The 23,681-nt window shown below is 39.6% G+C and overlaps 2 protein-coding genes across 8 annotated transcripts in view; one reads left to right on the forward strand and one right to left on the reverse strand.

The window, feature by feature from the left end:
• Positions 1-1,463: 1,463 nt before the first annotated feature.
• On the reverse strand, positions 1,464-23,535 carry LOC117265398 (C-C chemokine receptor type 1-like). 2 transcript variants are annotated; one of them, XM_078171916.1, is made up of 4 exons: positions 23,430-23,535; positions 5,322-5,567; positions 3,958-4,119; positions 1,464-2,750 (listed from the first exon to the last, which is right to left on the reverse strand). In XM_078171916.1, the coding sequence occupies exons 2-4, from the start codon at positions 5,326-5,328 to the stop codon at positions 1,843-1,845; spliced, it is 1,077 nt and encodes a 358-aa protein (XP_078028042.1). In that variant the 5' UTR covers positions 5,329-5,567; positions 23,430-23,535; the 3' UTR covers positions 1,464-1,842. The 2 variants fall into 2 exon arrangements, with proteins under 2 accessions (XP_078028042.1, XP_033495759.1); XM_033639868.2 differs by having other exon boundaries at positions 5,322-5,462; positions 23,430-23,521.
• cobl (cordon-bleu WH2 repeat protein) overlaps positions 7,163-23,681 on the forward strand; it is a 70,293-nt gene continuing 53,774 nt past the window's right edge. For all 6 annotated transcript variants that reach the window (XM_078171912.1, XM_033639864.2, XM_033639867.2 and 3 more), the window contains exons 1-2: positions 7,163-7,275; positions 7,536-7,671. In XM_078171912.1, the coding sequence (XP_078028038.1) occupies positions 7,643-7,671 (29 nt within the window). In that variant the 5' untranslated portion in view covers positions 7,163-7,275; positions 7,536-7,642. The remainder of the gene's footprint in view (positions 7,276-7,535; positions 7,672-23,681) is intronic.

Below are 23,681 nucleotides of genomic sequence, written 5' to 3' on the forward strand. Positions count from 1 at the left end.
TAGCATATAATTGTTTGGTACTCTTATAGAGAGACTTTAATAATCATCAAACTAAACCACTACAACAACAATCCATAACATGATTATAAACAGAAAGGCTTAAACAAGAGCATAAATCTGACATATGTGAATAAATGCATGAAAATATGTGGATTTTGTACAAGTAACATCTGAAATGGCAGTAAAAAAAACAAGACAAAAAAAGAATATATTCAGTATGAAAACAGAAGAAATAAATTTGCAATATACTGTACATTAGTACAAATGTGAGGCATAAAACACTATCAAGAAAATATATGACAAATTACAGATGTTTACGATGAGCCAAACTTTGATTAATAATGACGTCTGAATGTGCAAAAGGTGACAGATAAGCCCGTGTTTTCAGCTTTGTGGCTTTCATTCATCATCCAACATTTGAATGAAACACTTTTTCCACAGGAAATTAAGAAAAACAATTCCATGTTGTAAGAGTATTTGGTTTCATCATAAATGATAACTTTTCCATACAGTGTGAATGTTGTTGTTTTTTTAACTTGCAGGCTTATTAACTCATGTGTGAAAGTTTTAAACACCTCAAGCACGCATAAACAAACTTTGTGGTTTCAGGCCGTTACAAACAAGAGGCTCATCGTTTCAGTCAGTGTTCAGCAGGAAAAGGAGGAGCCTTGCAAAGCATTTAGCAAATATCTGAGATCAGACAGTAGATGGTGTTGCTTGATTTGCATTGCATTTACACTTGACTGGATTACACATCTGACATCTTATGGTCAAAACTAGGGCTGCATGATATCAGGAAAAATATGTGATATGTAATAGCATTGTTGAATATCCTGGTAACAATATTATATGCGATAAATACACAGATATTAAGGACCAGTGTGTAGGATTTAGGGGCATCTATGGGCAGAAATGGTATATAATATTCCTAACTATGTTTTCATTAGTTGATAATCACTTGACAATAAGAATTGTTGTGTTTTTGTTACCTTAGAATGAGCCGTTTATATCTACATACGAAGCAGCTCCTCTGCCAGAGTCTGCCATGTTCTACAGTAGCCCAAAACAGACAAATCAAACACGGGCTCTAGTTAGGGCCATTCTTGTTTGCACATTTTCACATCCGCCACTGTAATTTGGCATGCATGCTTGGCACACACAGTTTCAGTTCTTCAACCTCGCTGCAGATGACATACTGGACCTTTAAAGTGTGCTCAATTCTTGACTTGGACAGCAGCTGTGCTTGTGTATCGTCATCTCTCCTGTATCTAAAATATTGCCGGACGTGCTGTTTTGTGGGTACCAGCTCATCTCTGGCATTTGCATTTGCGTCCGCACTCAACTTTGGCATGCACATGGATTATAACTAATCAGAAGATGCCTAACAGGGAGGGCTCTGTCTGATTGGCCAGAGAGTTAACAGCATGGCCATATATTAGACAAAACTGGGACTGCAGACAGACTGTAATTTAAAACATTACTTTATTAAAAGTCAAATATTTTGCAATGTGTTTATCATCCAATATCAAAAGAGGAAAACAATATATTGTGCAGCCCTTGTCAAAACAAATATTTTAGTGCAAATTCAAAGTGCAAATAAAACTAAAAGAGTCTCAAGTCTAAGGTGTAAATAATATATAACTACAGGCAGCCTTCAGGCAGCTTTTTAAGATTATGTGTTGAATAAGGCTGACAAAAGAAATCACGCAGCATGAACAATTATAATATCGTTAGCAGTAGCAGCAGTAGCCTAATAACAAGGTCACATGGATAAAAACGTGTCAGCTCAGCAGGTGATGTCCATAAAGCACAACATATACAACATAATCTGCCCTCCACCTCCTACATGATGAAAGTGGAGGTGGCATCAGAGGACCTGGAAACAACTGAGCTTTTCCTGTATGAGCTGTCTGAGAAATCTCTGGGGAAGGTGAAGTTAATCCCAGGCACCCATTTCCTCAACAGCTGAAGGGCTCGTTTCATGAACTTCTGTCCCACAAAGGCATATATGATGGGGTTCAGGCAGCAGTGGGTATAAGCAAACGTCTCAGTCACTATGGCTGACAGCCTTAAATGCCCTTCCATGTTGCAGCTGCTCTGCAATACACCCTCAGATTTCAGGAACCCCAAGAAAAGAATGATGTTATATGGGGCCCAGAATAAGAAAAAGGTGACAACTATGGTGATGATCAGCTTGACAATACGGTGCTTCTTTGCACTCCTGATGTTCACCAGTATGGGGATGATTCTGGCGTAGCAGACGACCATCACCAACAAGGGGATCATGAGACCCAACACATTTATTGAGAAGATGTTATAGATCTTCCAGGAGTCATTTTCAGGGACGTAGCTACAAGCCAGCCTGTGAGACTCATTTGTCACCTTTGTGTAGATGATATCCGGCAAAGAGACGCACAAGCTCAGCATCCAGACCAGCAAGCTCACAGCAACTCCTGCTCTCAGAGTGCGATAACGCGCCATTGAGCGAGCGTGCAGGATGACCACGTAACGGTCCAGCGTCATGACAACCATGAAGAAGATGCTGCTGAAGAAGCCAGTTTTGTGGGAGCCGGTGGCAAAACGGCACATGAAGTCTCCGAAAGTCCACTGACCTACCACAGAGTAGTGAGAGTAGAAAGGCAGCGTGAGGACGAAGAGGAGGTCGGAGATGGCCAGGTTAAAGAGGCAGATGTCTGTCAGGTTGGTCTGGTTGCGGTAATACACCAGGACGCACACCACTAGGCCATTGCCTTAAGAGGAGAAGGGACAAATGTTAAATGTGTGTGATTATTAGGGTGAAACCAGGTAAGTTGAGACACTTTTGTGTCTTAGAACTTGTTTTGCATCTCTGCTATATTGCTATAAAGAAAATATGTTGCCAGGTAAAATGTTTTAGAAACTCTGGACCCTCAAACACATCAAGAACCTGTACCTCACTCCATTGACAGCTGGTAATGTAAGATGGGACAGTCGTGTTTTTGTTTTTTAAATGATTACTTCCATTTATCAGCTCAGCCATTAATCCATTAAATCATTAACATAGCCTAAATATTCATCAAAAAAGACCATCAGATTCCATGCTTCCCTGTTCTTTTGTTGCTTGTTTCCATGGTGCCAAATTGTCTACAGTGAACATGCATATGTGTGCTTGTTGTAGCACACATATGCATGTGTGCTTGTTGTAGCCGACACTGACTCACCATCTTTAATATTTTTAAGTGACAAAATACTAAAAAATGTCTGTAATATGACAGAATGGCACACAGTAGCATAAGTCATGATTTTATGGCACCTGGTAGCCTAAAAACATGCTGGTCTCACTTCAGAAACGTGTCCCATTTTAGCTTCATTTTTAGTCCCATTTTACCTGAATGCAGTAAGTACTCACTCAAAACCCTGTCCCATTAAAAAAGTAAAGTGTGTTATGTGTTCGATTATAATTCAAACAGTTCCTAGTTTCTACAACTATTTTTGTTGTTATACCCTTTTCATTTAGCTGCAACACTCTCAGAAAGAGAAACAATGTCACATGGCTCACTTTTTAAAAAAATCCTTGCTCTGCTCAGTATCTCAGACCAATAACAATGATTGTTTCATGTAAAGGGCATTCGCAGCAACTATGCAATAACATGTTTGGTGATTGGCTGCTAATAACTGAAGAGCCCAATATGTTAAACCAGTGATACTCAACTTGTGGCCTGTGTTGAATTTAAATTAATTCACACTGGGACTCCTTTTTGTACTTTGTAAATAAGGTGCCATTGTGCATTCAAAACGATTTGAGTATCCCTGTGTTAAACCTTATTTGTCCCTTATTTGTCCCGTTTGACCTCATGTCCCATTTCACCTGACTTCATCCTGTGCATCAGAAGTAATCTAGTCCAAATGGTCTCACTGACTGTGTCTCTGTCTCTCTCTCTCAAACACACACACACACTCACATGCACACACACATACCTAAGAAGCCAGTGATGAAAACCAAGCTGTAGAGAGTGGGCAGAAACACTTTGCCAAAATTTTTCAAATCAGCAATGTTGCAAGGAGTGAAGTCTGGAGGAAGTCCGTCATAATAGCCTGAATAATCATAGGACTGTTGGGTGGTGGTATTTTCTCCATCATCTGCAAATAGAAAAATTATTTTAATTTCGACATTTACAACATTTTCCCCTCATTTTACTTTTAATTCCTGTACATTAGGATATAGTATATAAAAGTACATGGCCAGGTTGCATGTAAACACATGCAATTAATGGAGGTGAAGAGAAGAAAAAATAATCTGCTACTAAATCATCTCAGCTGTTTTAGGGACTTCTTTGGCAGACACAAGTTCCAATGAAGGCTGTTCACACTGAGGTTTATGATTATTCATTTATCAGAGATAAATGTCATTTTTCAAAGCTGTGAGCACCACAAAGGCAATCCCACTGAACTCCACTGTGATTGTGAAAAGGCAAAAATCTTAGAGTTGGAGATCTAAAAACACAATAAATACAAAAAAGAATAAATAAAAAATAAAAATTAATAAAATCAAAGTAACTAAATCAATCTGCAAACAAAACCCTAAAAGATCTGCACAGATTGTCACCACTGAGGAAAAAAGTATGATCATTTGTAATTTGGGTGATTAAACCCTCAAAGTAAACTGATAATGGAGGTTAGTATGCCCCCTGCTGGTCTTTACAGGTAACTCACTCCGCTGTTGGAAATATTTGTCACACCTGCACATTCATCTATGTTTCAAAGGTTTGACAAAATGTCAACAGTGTATGAAAAATTGTATGTATATCACCAGTGCAAACACTGATGTAAAGTGCTCATATGAGGTTGCATGCCTCATAAATTACTTGCTGTGTACTGTCCATCGTAATAGTTGTGTTCCACATAATTATATATATTTATTTTATTGTATTGAAATGCTAATTAGGTAACTTCGGATTTAATATTTTTGTACATTGTTATTTTGTTGATTTTAGTTGGAAGGCTACATGTTAACAGGCGATATGTTTGATGAACACAAATGGTAGCTTATAAAGACCAGTTTTTAAAAGACCCTTCAATAACATTTCATGCTTAGCAAACAATTTTAACATAATAAAATAAAACAATTTCAGAACTATGTTTACTAAAGATTCAAATATAAATCTAAAGAAATGATAAAATTTGCTCATTACAGCATTTAAATTAAAATGGACGTACAGCTGACAGCAGCATATCGAGCAACCATCACAAATTATCGCACAAATATTTCTTCAACAAGTCAAAAACACATTTATCTATACATAGATTCTCCAAAACATGTACAGCTGTTAAAATGCATTCACCTGACATGGTGATATCTCAGTGAGGCCTCTTCCTTTCAGGTAAAGTCAGCGGCTGCACTTCAGGACTCCTTATTTCTCTGGCCAGATCTTGATGGACACGATGAGCAGTGATGAACAAACTGTCTTCAAGTCACTAGTCCCCTATTAATGAGTGCCACAGAAACAGAAGTGCAGCTGTCACTTCCTGCACGTCCCTCAGTGTAACTGTGAGATCCTTATCAGCAGCCTACACTTCACAACCTTTGCCTGAAATGTTGACAAAATAACTTCATAGGTTAACACATCAAAACAAAACACTAACTTGTGGCCTTAAGTATGTGAGAGTTTCACATCTACATACAGATTATATCTTAAGGGCTCCAACAATATCTTTTTACAACATAGATTCACATAGGGCCTATAAAGTGAAGAGTTTGAGCAGAGCAGTCGATGAAAAGTGAGCATGAAAGTGTGCAGATATAAAGCTATGTTTTTACTCCTTTGTGATGTAAACAAATCTTAATACAAGCAATGATAATATAAATGTAGTCATAATCCAGTACCATCATAAAAGCATCTGATCATCAGTTAAGGGGTGATGGCAATTTTTTCAGTCAAATTTAGTGACAGGGCAACTCTTTGTGTGCGACCTTTGCATCACAGATTGCTGCTTTAATTAAGTGGAATATTAGTGTAATGTGTTTGCTTAGAGATTGCTTTTTTAAAGTTAGTTTAAAGTATTAGAACAAAAAATTAACAATATTACAATTACACACTCTTTTCAAAAGGCAATTGGTGTCTGCCTCAAAAAGTTGTTTCAGATCTGATGCTGATGCTGTGAGACTGTGTCCTATGTTCAGCTACATGCACTGTTTTCAGTTCCCTCTTCCTCTTATCCTCTTCCTCCTATCTTCCTCTTATTAATAACGTCATCTTTCTAGTAATGCTTTTTCACACCGGACTCAAATATCTAATCGTATGTACAGCACCCTAGCAAATGGGTTTGCAGCGTTTGAAGTGAAGTTGGGTGGTCTGTGAGTGCCCTCTTGTGGTAGACAGTTATACAGAATTGTACAGAGGAGGTGTTGCATGGGGGGGCAAGATGCCACAAAGCATGCCGGGAAACATGCCGGGAGAAAAGATTTGAATTCTCATCACTGAATTTCAGTGAGACAGTATGCACAGACACTTTTCCGAATTACTACTCAAACTCAATGTACAACAACAAGAGCAGCCATGATACTATTAATAATGAGAGCGGTACTATTATTAAACAATAATAAGAAAAAGAAATATAGAAATAATAATGATAATAATTATTATTCAAATAAGAATAACATTAGGCTGATAGGTCTACTACTACACCTAATAATTAACAACAACAATATCAACATAGATGTGTATCACTGTCTGATCGGCACTGAAGCCTAGTTTTATTGACTTTTATTTGTATGTATCTCTGTACATTGGTGCCGTCGCTCTCCAGCTGGCGCTCAGTGAATTCCCAATGAGGATGATTGACGTTAGATCTGCTGACGAAGGCGGGCTGGAGGGAGCTGCGTCAAGTTAGACAGACGCAGCGGCAATAGACGGGACACCATGGAGCACTGCCTTCCAAATAAAAGAGCTAACCCTCTCAGCTGGCATTATAGATACGGTCAGACAGCCTGACTGCATTCTTTGCACGTTATGTATAATCAGTTGTAAAAATAAATTGAATAAACATATACATATGTGGTATAAAGGCTTGTCAAATACATAAAAAGGGGCGGGAATGGAAACAAAATCCTTAGGTAGCGACAATTAACTTTATGAACTCTTATTTTGAAACGTCAAACCGGAAGTTCAAATTAATTCAGTTGCCTTGACGGTGCTCGAGGGAAAATCAGCCGGGGGGACTACGAAGATTATATCAAGTGGATTTGACAAGTAACTGAGTCAATGATAATGGAGCAGTGAGGCCGCTTTGACTAAAGTAAGTTCGACTTAAAAAAAATACAGAACATTTATGGTTTCTTTTTGTCGTAGGTTGCGTTCACGGACACTTTGCGGTCTTTGTACTTCAGGTCACACCGGACTGTCATCTCTGCGCACTGTCACTTGTTGGACCTGTAACAGAAAACACAAAGTTGTTCCTGTCTTACCACAAAAAACAAGCGGTTGTGTTGGTTAAGATATGCTGGAAATCCCGATAATTAGTATTAATTAATTTAATGTTGGTGTGCTAACTCGCAGGTGATAGTGTAATGGATAACAACCGAGTTTAAGAGCAACAGCGGATTTTGGGAGCCCAGCTCGAGCGCCGCTATCATCATCTGAAGTTGGATATCGGAATCACTGCAATGACTGAGTCCTCAAAGCCGCCTTCAGGGTAAGTCTTCAAAAATAAATACCAACTAATAAAAATGATTGAACATTTATAGTCTTCTTTTGACCGTTTGCATATCTTCACACTAACTTTGTCGATAATTAATCCAATTTCAGCTTGGAAAAAAACGTAATGGGCTTGCTACAAAAATGCGTTGTGTGTTGCCTGTAATATTTCTAGGACACATATATGCTTATATTTTTGGTTGTGTGTAGCCTAATTGTTAGAGTTGCCATTAATATGTGTTTTTCTTATTTGACTTGGACTTATTTGACTTATCAGAGCTGGAGTTACAGCCACATGACCAACACTTAAAAAGCATTTGTAACCTATAGTGAGTCCTGACAACACAGAGAGTGTTCCAGCAGCCAGACCAGCCTGCTCTCCTTTTGCTTACTGTCTCTCTGCCACTCACAGACAATAAGTATGACCAGCTCTGGGGCAAAAGCACAGTGCAGCAGTGTGGTTGGTTGCTAGTGGAGAGAAACTAGCTGGTGGAACAAAAACAGCAACAACAACTGTAGGTGCAGTCCACAATGTGCTTTTAATTGTGTTGTTTGGGGCGTGGCTGGAGCTTGTATCTCTTTCCTTTAATCACAACATGAGCTGTGGGGGCTTTATGGTACAGTGGTGATGTTTTGCCCATCAATCCTACTTTTTATTACATGCTGTCGACTGTTGAGATCACTGTCCATAAAGTACTACTCATTCATTGCAGTTGTATGTTGGAGGTAAAAAGCTCTTGGCCTTTCAAATGTCATTGTGATAGGACAAATAGATGTGAGGTTTTTGTTAATTATGAGTAAGGTATGTGTTAATATATCTCCATACCTTCTTGACATTTCACTGGGTTAATTTGTATATGATTGTATGTTTTTGTAAAAAACAAAACAAACAAAAAATAACAACTTTAAAATGTCATTGTCAAGCCTTCAATTAGTCTACTTAGACAGGTTTTGCTGGTTTAAATAGAAAAATGAATAGATAGGAAATAAGTGCCCTTCCTGCTGTTGAATGACCCACTTGTTTACACATCAGTGGGCTAAACGGGGATGATCTGTTGATGATCTGTCCTTATAAAATCTTATAGCAAGTAAACTACTTCTGTAGTTGGAAGACGTAATTGCTAGATAAAGTTGTATGTAGCGGTATTCCCAAACAGGGCCAGAGGCGTTTATCCTTTTTTAATAGTCCTGTAAAATTATCCCTACCACTCAAAGTCGCAATCTTTCTTAGCTCAGCTGCCTGTTCCACCAGTAGAGACTGACCTCTGAATAAGTATGCTGTCAACTACATTGTTTCAGTACAGCGTCTCTGTATCAGTTTAATAGAAAGAGGAACATCTGTATTGCAAATCATACCTTTAAGCTTTCTAAATGCCCATATGCTGTAATGCTTTCATACCACCCAAACCTAATTTCTCATTTATAGGAGGGTATCAGATAAAATATGTCACTATAGTTATAGTCTCAATTTGTTATTACTTTTGGTTTTGACTGGGTTATCTGGAATTTTTTAATAGTAGTCTTTGTGAGTAACTCACTGACCAGGTATGATCCCACATTAGCATAATTATGTGCTATTGAGTGCTACTTATAGAAAATAGCTGTGTACTGTAGAGCTAAATGTTGCTGACTTCATCATTTCTTAAGTCAGCCTTGTAATTATTGTTTAAAGATGGGGTTTATGTGTGTCCTGCTGTCATTTTAGAGGATTCACACCCTTATCTATCATGCATTAACTCTTCCATCTATACTACAGGTGTGTGGTGAAGGCTCAGCAGCAGTGTATAAACTGTAAAACACAGGTGTTGTTCAGTGGCAACCTGAGTAGGGTGTGATACTGCTAGAAAGAGTGTTGATGATTTGAATTAAGGTTCGGTCTATTTCTCCTCTGATCTTTCAAGTAAAGGTCCCTTTAACCAGATACTCTTAAATACAGTCATTTCAGACACTTAAGAGCTTTTTGGCCAAATTACAAAGTAGACTGGTCACAGAATCAGCTGGCAGTGGACCTGAAATGCCTTTTCATCCGGTCAGTGTGTGACATTTCTCTCCTTATAAATTACCATGGCAACTCCCTTTGTGTTGGGATCTGTCTTCCGTCATCACACAGGGAGTAGCTACTTTACTACATAGCCTACTCCTAATGAACACAGCTCATAAACACTACACGCACACACTCACGCTCACACACACATGCAGTTAACACACACACACACACACACACACACACACACAGAGCGGTCACTAGCAGACAGAGGAGGAGGGAAGAGACTGCTCTTTTGAGGGAGGTGAAATTCGTTTGTACCTGGCCATTGAAATCTGAGCAGTAGGTGTGTGAGTGTGTGTGTGTGTATGTGAATGTGTGTCAGTGTTTCGAGTATGTATTTCAGGAGTAGTGGAGAGATAACATGAATGAAGCCTTAGTTCTGAGCTTTATAAGCCTGTAATTAGGCTTAGAAAACAAAAGGCAACTTCCTCCCCTCCCAGGGACTAAATGAGTACTAGAGATGTTCCAATACCATTTATGCCCTGCAAATACCAATTCCGATACCTGAAGTAGCGTATTGGCTGATACCGAGTACCGATCCAATACCATTGCATTAAAAAAACAACAAAAAAAACTTTATACTACTAACTGAAACTAAAGCCTTGCATACTGTACATATTCTCTTTTTGCTGAGGGGGACTTTCCAGTGTAAAATACTGCCAGTATTGCTGACATTTTGCTAACGGCTAACGTAAAACTATTTATTGGAAATTAATTCTTGTTGCCGCTCTTATACAGTAGCTGCTGGTGACTGCACAGTACAACCTGCTGTGTAGGCTACTGTTTTAAAACAGCGAAAAAAATTTGATTTCCTGGAAACCTGCTGTTTTATCAGGGTGTGAAACCTTAGAATTAATTGATAAATTAAGTGGTATTTGATCGGTGCTTAGACTAGCATCCTCATCAATATTCGATCCATCATTATTGGAGGCATTTCCGATACTGGTATTGGTATCAGAACAACTCTAATGAATACTGATTTCTCTCAGTGCACTGAGATAAAAATTCTCTGGGCACAGACAGAGAAACAGAACATGAGGCGCGGTGCAAGTGAAACTTAATTTTTCATTGCCCTGTGTTTAAAAGCTTGCCTCTGCAGCAGCTGCTCCTCTCATCCATTGTTCTGATCTGATCTGATCAGCTCTGTTTGGATCAACTGATCAATTATCCACCCTGTGACTCAAAACTCCACAAACTGCTGTTAAGGGAATAAATGAACTCATGAAGAGTTCCACATGTGCTGCATTCATGGACCTGCAAAAACCTCAGAATGAAGAGAGGGGACACAGACTGATACACAAGGACACACAGGCAAGGCAAACAAACAAACAAAAAAAAAAAAAAATGGAAAATTAGCGACCCCCACCTCTAACTTGAATCTGCTCCCAATATAATTTTTGGAACTTTGTGTGAGTTGTAGCATCTTGTATAGTAAATGCATTAAGACCAGAGCAGTTAGAGTCTTTTCTCTTTAAGTCTCCAGCGTACACAATAGTCTTAATTAGCACACTGGTGTTTTCCTCTATATGTCTGGACCTGGAGTTTATGTGTGTCTGCCTACATGCTTGTTTGTGTGTTGGGTGAGCTTCAGTCCACAAGCCTCTGATTAATGTGGCTTTGTTGCATGCCTTTAATTTTAGTATGCAAAGGCAGTAAGAAAGCAACGGACAAATATAAATAAATGGAGGGAGAATTATGAGGAAACTGCTCCAATAAACTCTAAACTCTCAACATCCCCAACTTGTGTTATTTTAATCTAATAAAAGTGTTTTACTAAGCTTAATAGACTTTTTATGTTTGTTTTTTTTTCTGTCTGTCTTTCCGGAGGCATGATCATGTGTGATGTCAAAACCTTGTGAGTTTACTTTGGTCACATGGTCCAGTCCCAGGTGATGACCAACCAACCCAAACTCTGACGTTGCCATTTATTGCCACGCAGGCTTGTTGCATTTCTTATTTCTAGATTTTGCCTCAAAGTGCCTCATTAAGTACAAAGAATAGAAAAATTAAAAAAGCCTCTCCACTCTCAACTTCCTGATTGGTGCTGCCATCTGCCTCACTGTTGGTAGGTCACACGTTTTATTTTAGATGCATCTGCTGTTTGTGGTAGCCTCATTTTTGTGTCTATTCAGTTTTAAAACTCACCCACGGAAAGACCAGGCTGGCAGATTTTACAGATAAATACAGTATGGGATTGCATGTAACTGTCCGTTTATCCTGAGCACACACCCAGAGATAATTACTGGCTACCAACTGTCCTGTTTGTGTGTACATGTGTGCCTGTGGGCACTCATGACTACTGTGTATGGAGGGATATCAACACCAGTTGCTAGCTGCAATGTCAATGTGCATCAATTTGAAGCTGAGCCCACTGGACTTAAGTGTCAGTCTCACCCTTTGCATAGTATTTGAATGCCATGTGTGTCTGTCAGTCTGTATAGTTTCTTAAAATACTGTCAGAGAGATTCACTAGGTATTGCAAGATAATGTTATCCCTTAATGCTGTGTCTTTTCCTGCTGGGGTCTCGAATGATGGGAGATTCTGCGACAGATGCAGACACAAGCTCCCCACCCCATCCTTCACAAAATCTTCCCTATTTAGAAGTTTAAACTTCATGTGGTCAACCGCTAGCTCAGTCCTGCTGACTAAGGGAGCTCCCTGTTTTTTTCTCTTCCACTTGAGGGCTATACTGTACTTACTTGTAACTTGGAAAATGTTTTAGTGAATGCGGTCACATCTGTATGTTTAAGGTTATTTTTATGACAGGTTAAATTTAACTCCTGTGAAAACTGAGATAGACATGAGAGAGAATATTCGTGGCTATGCGTTGTTGGCAGCGGTTCAGTAAGTATCTGGTAATATCTGCATTCACTCCACAGGCCACCCTGTTTTAAATAGCTAGGGTGTGGATGCAATGCTTCCACAAGCAAAGTTCTGCAAGGTTAGAAGCTTGACCAAAGTAGATGTTGAACCTATTAGATCAAAAGCATAGAGTGTAACCTTTGCGCAATTTATGGGTTAATAAGGAGTCAGTGTGTAGTAGAAATAAAGCAAGAATGACTGATAAAGATTGTGTTTTTTAAACTTTGTTCCATGTATGATTTAGTCCTCTGAACATGCTGAACACATCAGGTAAAGTAGTTAACTTCTTAATTAAGTGCAGAGTGCTACCTTAGTCACATTCTATGAGAACTTACGGTCTTGAGTGTAGTGTAGTGTGGTTAATGCTCCAACTAGGAGTTTATTACAAGGCCTGGCACAGTAGGATTAATTAACGAGTCCTTGGTCTGTGCAAAAATCAAAGTAGTACAGGCTCTCAGAATATATTTACTCCATCAGAAACATTTGAGACATCCAGACTGGCTGTATTTATAGACTGTTGTGCTCCTTAGGCCCCGCTTTTATCCAACCTAGTTGCTGCTATTTGCCAACCTCTGTCCTTGGTGAAAGAAAGCTTTGGCACACACCCTTATCAACAACGTAGACCTGCGTATCAGTCTCAAGTATCTGTAGTACAGTGTATCTGTCTGTACTCTTATTACGCAGCTGTTATGGGCCGCTCTGATTTATTTCTGGAAGCCTGCAGTCATATGTTAGTCACTGTGGTATGTGGGTTTGTCAGAGAGGGAAGACAGACGGACTGCATGTGTGTTTGCATAGACTGGACGGGCTCCTCCAACACCAACTGATGTGCCATAGCAGTGGTATCGCCTGATAAGGCAGAGGTGGTGGAGTGCACTTTCTCTTGCACAAGTCGAGATGGTGTTGCAGGTGTTAAACCCTTTAACACCTCTGCTATCTTGATTATAGAGAAAACAAAGTATAGTCACTTTGTGCCACCATGTCAGGAACAGGAGTCCTTTGCAAGGAATGATGGTGGCATGACTGTTTTTAAGAGTTGTCTTTCCATTAGGCTAAAACGGGAACAAAGAATGCTGAAAAAAAATATTTATTTTCCTATATCTGATGGTGCATGGCAAATAGCGAAATATATCCTTTATTTGTAGCTTTTTTCTGCAAAATGAAATGAATTCGGTGGAAAAAAACTCATTAAAGATATTTTAGACACCATTTTATTGTGGTTTTTCCACTGATTTATGTTTTTATTTTTCCTGTGGTGCTTATAAGCTACGCCTGTCCTCTCAAAAAACCCAACAATATGTGTGACATAAGTGTTTTTCTTCTTGTTTCTCCAGCAGGAGCTCTCTCTAATTGAACAAGCAGCTTAGGGAATAGAGAACAGACTAATTGTTATTTCCTGCTGTTCTGCTTCTACATTCCATCTCTCCCTCCTTTCTTCTCTGATGTTGGACTCCACCCGTCTACCCTTTTCTATTCCCACTCTTGTTGCTCTAAGGCCATATGGGGCTTTGTGCCACCTGAGATTCCCGCATCCCTCCCTTTTACCAACCTTCATTATCCCTCCATCCCTTTTCCACTCTGTTCTTTCTCTGCTGTGGGCTTGTTTGCCACCCACGTGCTTTATGTCTACTTGAGCTGGTGCACAGCTCCTCACGTTGCACCTATAAAAACAATAATTACATTGTAAATGCTGATGTGACTCAACTATTTATCTCCCCTAATGAGATTAATTCTGTAATTAGGATGTGTATTAAATAGGAAACACCCGGTATCTTGCTTTGACATTGATGGCCTAGATTTAATTTGAAATGTCAGAGGGTCAAGACCTTTAGTTATGTTGATCAGCTAATAAATATGGGCTGCAAAAGGAATTGGCTTGTTACTGAAGTGCAGAATTACCTGATTTTTATCCTAATGAATGTTAAGGAAACCTGTTTTTTCCATGACTGTCCAGAAATACACAGGTGAAAACTATGGCCCTTTGTTGATGTTGCTCAGTGAATCCACCTTAATCATTATGTCTGGAGATGACTAAGGTAAAATAAACCAAATGGCTTGAAACAGCTGAGATATAAGGTTAATAATTGTAATACTTTTTGGCATAGGTCTACAGAAGTGTTAATCATGTTTGGTCAAGTTAGGTCTCTGAAGGGAAGTTAAACAGGTTTTTCCCTGCTGTTCAGACGCAAAAACATATTGACGTCTTGCTCCTATTTTTGGAGAATTATTGTTGTCTTGGGACATGTCTCATTTTTAATCTGTCTGCGTGCCTCTGTGTCACTGGTCACAAGTGGACAAGATGACTAAATGTGTCAAGTGAGGAGAGGAGGAGAGGTTGGGGCAGGAGTGCGGTTACAGTAAGTGGATTTCTCTCCTTTAAGTAGGTGTGAAACAGATACTCCCGGATCACTGTCTGACTTGCTGACTTAACCTGAGGTCATCATTTCAAATACATTCTGAATGTAAACCCCTCAAATAACGGCAAGGAGTGTAAGCAACCTAATTGATCCCAATGAGTAACAATTCATTTAGCACCTGAGGTGTGGTGTTGTCTTTTTTATCTCCCTTGGGTTGTTATGTTACTGTTACTATTTCTGCACTGCTGTTGAACAGATTGTTCCGAGCGAGCTCTAACCTGATTGTTTTATTAGTGGTAGAGAAGCCGTCTCTTGATAATTAGGCAAACCAGGTTACATGCAACCTGATAAATCATTTTAACATCTTATTTAAATGCAGGGACTTTACATAAACACAGCAACCTCTCTATTGCAGCCTAACTGTTCCTCCACCGATACAAAGAGCTGGGATTTTCCCTCACATATCAAGTCCACCAGGGCCTTCAGAAAATTTGTGATTATGGCTGAATGCATTTGCAGTTTGTATGCAAATGTAGTGAAATTGGCAGTCCAGCTCTAAAGTACAGTATTATTTAATTATTTAAATGTAAAGAATGGTTTATGAGTGCAACAAACTGCAACCACAGGCTGTTACCATGGCACAGCATTTGATTAAGTGCTGTTTAGCCAAGAGTCAAGCCAAATGTTGTTATGCCACTATAGCCTTGTAGCCCCTAATGTCATGCTTATACTAATATCATGTTATTAGTGGTTGAAGCTACATGAGCTACAACAGTAGGGGAGAACTATCTGACCTCCACCTGTGAATGAGGTAGGTAGTAAGGCAGTTACTGCACATGCAGACTAACACTGAAAATCAGACACAAACTATGAGATACTTTGTTTGAACCTAGGTTTGTGGCATTTGTCCATATACCACTGAGTGAATTATTGATTTTAGGTCTTTAGGTCTAGTGTGTTGAATAAGGCATTAGGTTGTTGACCCTCAATATCTTTAGGAGCTTTGTTTATTTTAGAGAATCATGTGATTAGTTATGTTAACTATTATTGTGGAAGTTCAATCATTCATTAATTTCCCGTGACCTCTCATCCTGTTAGGGGTCAACCTGACTATCACAGGACTAACACAGAGAGACAACCATTCACGCTCACATTCACGCTCACATTCACACCCCCCACAATGGGTTAGAACTAGGAGCCCTCTTGGTGTGAGGTGACAGTGCTAACCACTGCATCACCGTGCTGCCTCTTGTGGAAGTATGATTGTCAAAACAGGATCCAGCAGGTTATCTCATGTATTACCTCATGTTACTGCTATTAAAGTGGTTACCTATATATATAAATGCCATCCCTGTCATTACGCTGCATGTTTTGATGTTGATTGATGTGATGTGATCCATAGTCCTACCAGTTAGGGTTGGGCCAATGGTCGATGCCCTTGTCCATCACCACTGACAGTCAATCATTAACCACTGAGCCTACTGTCATGATTTAAAAGCCAGGTCCATCCATTCATCCTTCCACACCAGCAAAGTGGTGCGGGTTTGCTTGGGTGCAAATAGCAATCAGTGCGTAAATAAAAAGTAACAATTTTGATTTATCTACCAGATGAAATGCAGGCTGCCAGATGGGCAAAGTGGAGCCTTTATTCGCACATTTGTCACTGTCACTGATTAATATCTACTCTGCTGGATTCACTGCTGTATTTTTAAATTCACACCTACGCTCATCCTCCCACTCCTAAAAAATGATCTCATTATTGGCCATTGCAATGCTTCACTGTGGACTTTGTCATATCCCAGTTCGATTGATATCGCCCAGCCCAGTATTCCACTTGTCAACAGGTGGCTGTAAAACACCAAGATGTGCCAGCAAAGATTGCTGTATGTAAATAATGCTGGATTTAAAATACTTTGGCAAATGTTTTAAGAGGACTTGACATGTTTGTTTGACCTCAAGGATACACTCAACATATTTCCGTGAGTAACACTGAATATTAACATAATCGTTGTACGTTTACAAGAAACCTTGAAATGTTTAATGTGTAATTTGGATGTTTGATTACCTCCACACTAAACACATAAGAAATGCATCAAAACTGGTGTCATTTTTTTAAAGTAAACTGTGCATAAAAGCAGAGATTTAAACAAATTTGTCTAAAGTTTGTACCTCAATGTGCTCACATCGTCTGCATTTTTTAACCTGGTTGTAACTGTGGAGTCAGCTGTGAGGTTGTGGTGGAGGGTCAGACTATCATTATCATTATTATACACCAGTTTACTTGGCATTGCAGTAGGGTGGGGCTTTTAACCACATGGCTGGTAATATGAGCACGAAGGCATATGCTGAATTAGGAAGTTATGTGCCTAGCAACTGCAAACATGCTTTACCGAGCTCACATGTCCTCAAAACACTTCTAAAACAGAAAGTCTGTCACACTGTCTTTCTGTCTTCCCTTTGCTTTCTGTCCCTGCTCACTTGTGCTTCTCTGTCTCTTGGTCACTCACCCTCTGTGTGCATACACCCGAAATCGACAGCTGTTCCTAAACTGAGCTCTGCACTCCTCCGTGCAGTCAAGTGGTGTAAATATAGGTTGCCATGGGGACACCATGACACCCAAGGGGTATGCTGGCTAGGTAGCAGGACAGTGAGTATGTGAGTGTGAGGGGAGTGGCTCAGGGTCCAGGATGTGTGTCATTCATGCTGTGACCATTGCACAACAGGAGGTTAAAACTGTGAGTGAGTGTGCATCCACCTAAGTGGACGGGTGGGGTCTTGAAGTAGCACTCAGGGAAAAGACATGCTTAGTTTGTTGTTTCTATTGATGTCTTACCAATAAGATTCTAACTTTTGAAGGTATGACAGGTATGATTTTTTTTTGTAAGCATTCAGCAGTATGAGAGAATGGAGCTATAATCCTCTAACATCAAATTCATTTTGCAGTATTTCTTTGAATTCATTTCATTCTCTGAGTTGCATAGTAGTATACTTTTACATTTTTTCTACTAATAAATATATACAGGAAGTTTGGGTTCAGTGTGTTGCTTAAGGATGGGTAGGGCCGTCTTTAAATCTATTGACAGGAAATTGCTTTGTAAAGCTACATTAACAACATTGTGTTTTTCTTTAATCAGAATCACTTTGTACAGGTATTGTAGATGCTCAGAAACGTTCCACAAGGCTAACCTCAAAGTCTTAGGAATTTACAGACTTAAAACATCTGTTTAACAGGACAGAATAAATTTGAAACACCAGCTTTCACCTAGCTTTTAGAAAAGGTTAAGCAATAATGTGGCCTGTGTTGAAGACAGCTGGGCTTTGGTCGAGTCTTTTCACTGAGTACAGTTAGTATCTTATACAGTGTTTGTTACTCAAACAATGTAACTACTGATGTGAATTTTCACATCAGTCCTTATTATTGTCATAGAATTTAGGTTTCATCCATTGTTTATATTCTCAGAATGCACACAGCATGTCACAGTGAATGTAGGTCAGTCGACGCTGTGTTTATGGCCAATTAATCTGCTCCATTCCCAGTGGGTTGTCTTCATCAGGATAGTGGCTCATTGTTTTAGTGATCCTATTGTCTGACACTGAACAGACTCTCATCTAACGGGATGTCCACTTCTCAGACCGGCTGGCTGTCTATCTTAGTTACTGTGTCTCTGACTGACTTACTGACTTCATGAGTCAGTGTGGCTCTGTCTGCTGCCTTAAATCATAGTTGTGTTTACTCTCATCAACAGCAGGCTTTGTTGTTTAGAGTGGACCAGTCTGTCTGCCTGTCTCTGTTTTTCTCATGCAGTCCCATTGGTAGCATTCTGTACCACTGAACTGGTCAGCAATAGAGAACAGGTGACTGGATTCTTAAGAAAGTGAGTAAAATATCATAAATGCACAATAATTACATTCCATCTGATTACTTTTAAGGCTCAAGAGAAGATTAGAAGGAAGCAGCAAATAGTTTTCATCTAAATACAAAGGATCCCTTGTAAATGGAATCAGTTTTAGAGGGGTTGTGCTGACAGAGCACATCTCACAGCATAAATGAAAATATTCCGTTATTTTTATAAGACCTTCCAGAGTGGGAACTTGTTGGGCCATGTTTCCAGAGCTGGGATAAATACAGTCACTGACAGTTACTTCTTTCCCCAGGAAAATCCTTAAGGTAGTCTCCAGAGTGTCTGAGTACTGTTATGTAATTTAACTTGTCCACTAACAACAGTAATCTGAGTGCGTGACGTTCATGGATTTGCATTGTACACGGAGCGGCGCTGTGTTTGTAGTGACGTTGCCAAACCTGTAATTTAAAGAGCATTTAATTTTTGCTTCCATTCTGAAATCATATGACACCTTTTCCATTTCTGTGGGACAGCTTTAACTGCTTGCAATTTTCATTTTGTCATGTGTTTACACTGATCTCTATCACAAACACAACCACACACATGCACCAACACAGTATTGCTCACACATCCAGGCTTGATTTATCCTAAGTGACTTGATCAGGAGTGAGCATGCTTGTATTTGGGTCAGGGAGGAGGCAGCCTTACGAACAGACACTCACTGCAAATGGACTTACACACACGCAGACATGTAGACACTCAGACTAATCTGTTAAAGAGGCTAACACACAGACAGCAAAATAGGATGACATGGCAGGCTGTGTAGGCCTGCGTCTGCTTACAGTATCGTTATGGCAGATACTCTATTCTTTTACTGGCACTAAAGGCCATATTGTCAAGAACCAAACGTTAACCAAGTGCTTAGTCAGAATTGTGTTCTTGTGAGTATTTGTTTTTTTTTGTCAAAACCCTTGAATATCTGTTTGGGTTAAGACAGCATCAAAGTCACTCTGCTTATAATTACCAACCAGACTGTCAGTATCACAGACATTAAGAAACACACCAGGGTTGTGTGGAAGATTGACCTGCAGTTTAGACCATGTAGAATGACATCATAGACACCTGAATCATGCATGAGTCACTGTCTTATTACTTTACCATCAACACTATAATATTATGTTCAGTAATAGCTGTCAACCAGCATTATCTTGTAAATTGTAATTAATCTTATGATGCAGTGTAAAAAAATCGCAAAATTTACTCCAGCCACATTCACTACCAGTAAGTAACTGTATGTAATTGAGAGCGTCCTGCTTTTGTGGAATGGTTATTGAGTTTTACAGCTATAGTTTAAAATCAGAGTTGGCAACTTCAATAAAAATTCCTTTTTACCATATTTGCTGAAACTCTCACTATATCCTGGCAGAAGTTAATGAGACAGTAAATCATGTTCCTCCACCTCCTCCTAATGCTTTTAATGGCATTGCTAGAATCTTCCACGGCTCCAGGAAAACAAACCAATAGAGCCAAGGAGTCTCTTACACAGCCAGTGAGAAAATATGCTCTGGCCAGGGGGCGGTGCTTGGATTTGGCTCGACTGGCAGCAGGGTCACAAACTTTCTGATTTTACAGCTAAACAGTACACTAAAATATGTTTCTGTAAGCATTTAAAGTGATAGTTCAGGTTTTTGGACATGAAGTTGTGTGAAACGCTGACCATCTGTAGCTCTGATGTGACGGTGTCACTACTGTCAACGAGCCTCCTGCTCTGAGAAATCGCCCGTAGCTTACCGGAGAAAAAGTAGTTCTGAAGATGTACGGGGGACACGTAACCAAAAGGTTTTAAGCTACAAAAAAGTATGCATGTGTTTTCTTAGACTATTTCAATAATTTTAAAACATCCCCGCATTACGTCAGACCTTGCTATCAATTGGGACTATTTTCTGGCCAGTATCACTCCTGTTTCCTGTTACAGATGTAACCCGTAGGCAACTTTGGCTAACCCACCACCAGAACAAAGCAGAGACTGGTCGTAATCACATATGAATTCACATTTCTATGTGATTGATTACTCATGTCATGGATTTAGCAGTTAGCCTAATATAATAAACTAAATGCCTACGGTAAAACGAGGCCGCGTATAATGTAGCTACTCTTCACAACACAACAGGCTATTAGTTCAATCAAACATTTTGTTTTACAGCCAATCAGTAACAGACATCGTTATATAGACTGGTATTAGGTGATATATCTCTCTTTGGGCACAACAGTGCGGAAATTGCGTTTTCCGTTGTCCGTCGGGATCTGTGGGCAGCTGAAGTGAGCTTGACATACGCGCAGTTGCTTCACCCTCGCCGGCTTGGTAGCGAGGTTCATCCCAATTGACACAAGCCAAAGTTGCCTACGGGTTACATCTGTAACAGGAAACCGATGGAATTGGGAGCCAGCTATGTTTTTATTCCCACGGCTGGGGAAATCACAAGTTCGCACCATTTTGGTATTCCTCTGTTTACCTACAGCAGCTGACGAGGGTGTGTTGTGAGCCTGAGCCGGTGTTCGCGCTGTAGTAGTAGGTATATATAGGGCTAGTACATCTTTTTCCTCATTAATAATAGCCTACTGGTTCTCTGTTGGAAACAGCCGATGAAGTTTTCGTTAGCCGTTGCTATCCTGCGCACCTGCACGGCGTGGTGATGAACTGTCTAGTTGATTTCTGTTTGCGTGCTGTCCTGCGGGCCTGCACGGCGGAGTGATACTGGCCAGAAAATAGTCCCAATTGATAGCAAGGTCTGACGTAATGTGGGGATGTTTTAAAATTATTGAAATAGTCTAAGAAAACACATGCATACTTTTTTTGTAGCTTAAAACCTTTTGGTTACGTGTCCCCCGTACATCTTCAGAACTACTTTTTCTCCGGTAAGCTACAGGGCGATTTCTCAGAGCAGGAGGCTCGTTGACAGTAGTGACACCGTCACATCAGAGCTACAGATGGTCAGCGTTTCACACAACTTCATGTCCAAAAACCTGAACTATCACTTTAAGGTGGGAAATAGGCAATGCAGAAAGAAAATCTTGTTTTATATTTGATCAGCGCTGCAGAGTGACAGTTTGACCTTAGTTCACGAGCAGTAATTGATATAATTGACAGCTGTGTTTGAGCCTCCTCAGCTCTGATTGGTTGTTTTTGTTCATTCTAGCAGATGCCATGGGAAGCAGTATGAGGAGGCAGAGGAACATATTTTTTTTCACACATTATCTGTGTCATATGTTACTGTCTGGATATAGTGACCGTTTAAGCAAATATGACAAAAAGTTATTTTTATAAAAGTTACTAACTTAAAAGTTACCAACCAACAGCTTTCTTATCCTCAGGTGAGCATAAACCACAGGTTACACACTTCTTTTTAAAATACAAAAATGTGAAATTATCAGTTATCATATTGGTTATCGGCCATGAGATGCAGGTAATTATCAGTTACCGGTATTAGTTGAAAAAATCCATTTCGTGCATCTGTAGTTTTAAATAAACAGTTGCTGCTATGCTACTTTTCACGACAATTTATCTTTGTTCAGTCTTCATTACCGTGATGTCTCCTGATGGAATAAGTTTTATGCATAAATATTGCATTCAATGTCATACATAAAACTTAAGTTTTCTAACTTGCAGGGACTAAATGTTTTGTTAAAATTAAGTGTAGCAACTGTTGAAAGATATGTGCAACCAGTGGTGCAGCTCACCTGTAATAATATTAAAGCTGCTTTTCACAACACTGTGGTATTATCTATATATTGTATGTCAGTATTAGAATGAAATGCTGTGTAAATTACCTACCGGGGAGACTTGGATAACTGAGTGTATGTTCCCATCAAATAGGTTAACCGAAAGGCTTCTCTTGGTTGTATTACATTTCATATTAAACTGTGGACTCCAAACCCTATTAATGGAGTTCTCTGTTCACTTTCATGGCTGCTCACATGTTGTCCTGGATGATTTTAGGTCACATGAGTCTGTACCACCTTTTGCAGTTTAAAATGAATTCAGCATCTTTTTGTTTTAGGTTTTTACTTTACATTAATGTTGGTGCCATAAACACCTCAAGCACAAACAGATTTAAAAGATGATAGTATATTCTTGTTAACACTGTTTAGTCAAGTGAAAAGAACTGAGTGGTTCTGAAAGGTCCATTAGTAACCTTCTGTGTGTGTGTGTGTGTGTGTGTGTGTGTGTGTGTGTGTGTGTGAGCGAGCCCATTTGTAACTCAGTCCAGGGTTTCCTGCTTTTCGTTCCCTGCTTCTCCTTCACTCCCTCACTCTTTCTCTCTCGGTTTACGCTTGCTCATTCTAACTCTGTGGGAGACGAGGCTTTTCCGAAAGGAGTCTTTGTGTGTGTTTGAGAGAGGGAAAGCGAGAGAGAGAGAGGGAGAGTGAAATGTTATGGTGAGACAAACAGCAAGCAGGAGAGAGAGAAGGATACTAGCTGACTGTGTTAAGCCTGGCCGCGGCCCAGTCTCACAGTTTCACAGAGCCCAGTTCTGTTTACCTTTGAAAACACAGACTCACCAGGAAAGTACAAAAATCTCACACATTTACAAGTCTTTAAAGGAATACTTCACCCCCCAAATGACCATTTGTGTATCAGTTACTCACCCAGTGTGATGTTGAATTAGTGAAGACTCCTCTGGTGAACACAAAATCCCAAAATGGAGAACTGACATCAGCAAACTATATCAAACCATCTGTTTACACGCTGTCAAGACAACTATTCCGCTCAGTACCTCCCCAAACAGACAGCCTTCCTCAATAGGGAACTGAAGTGAAACTTATTTATCTTTTCTTCAAAGCTATTGAATTGAATTGTGTGTCTATGGTGTTGTAAAGGGTTATTTTTAAAATCTGGGT

The sequence above is a fragment of the Epinephelus lanceolatus genome, chromosome 10 (genome assembly GCF_041903045.1).
Source record: "Epinephelus lanceolatus isolate andai-2023 chromosome 10, ASM4190304v1, whole genome shotgun sequence".
Taxonomy (NCBI): domain Eukaryota; kingdom Metazoa; phylum Chordata; class Actinopteri; order Perciformes; family Serranidae; genus Epinephelus; species Epinephelus lanceolatus.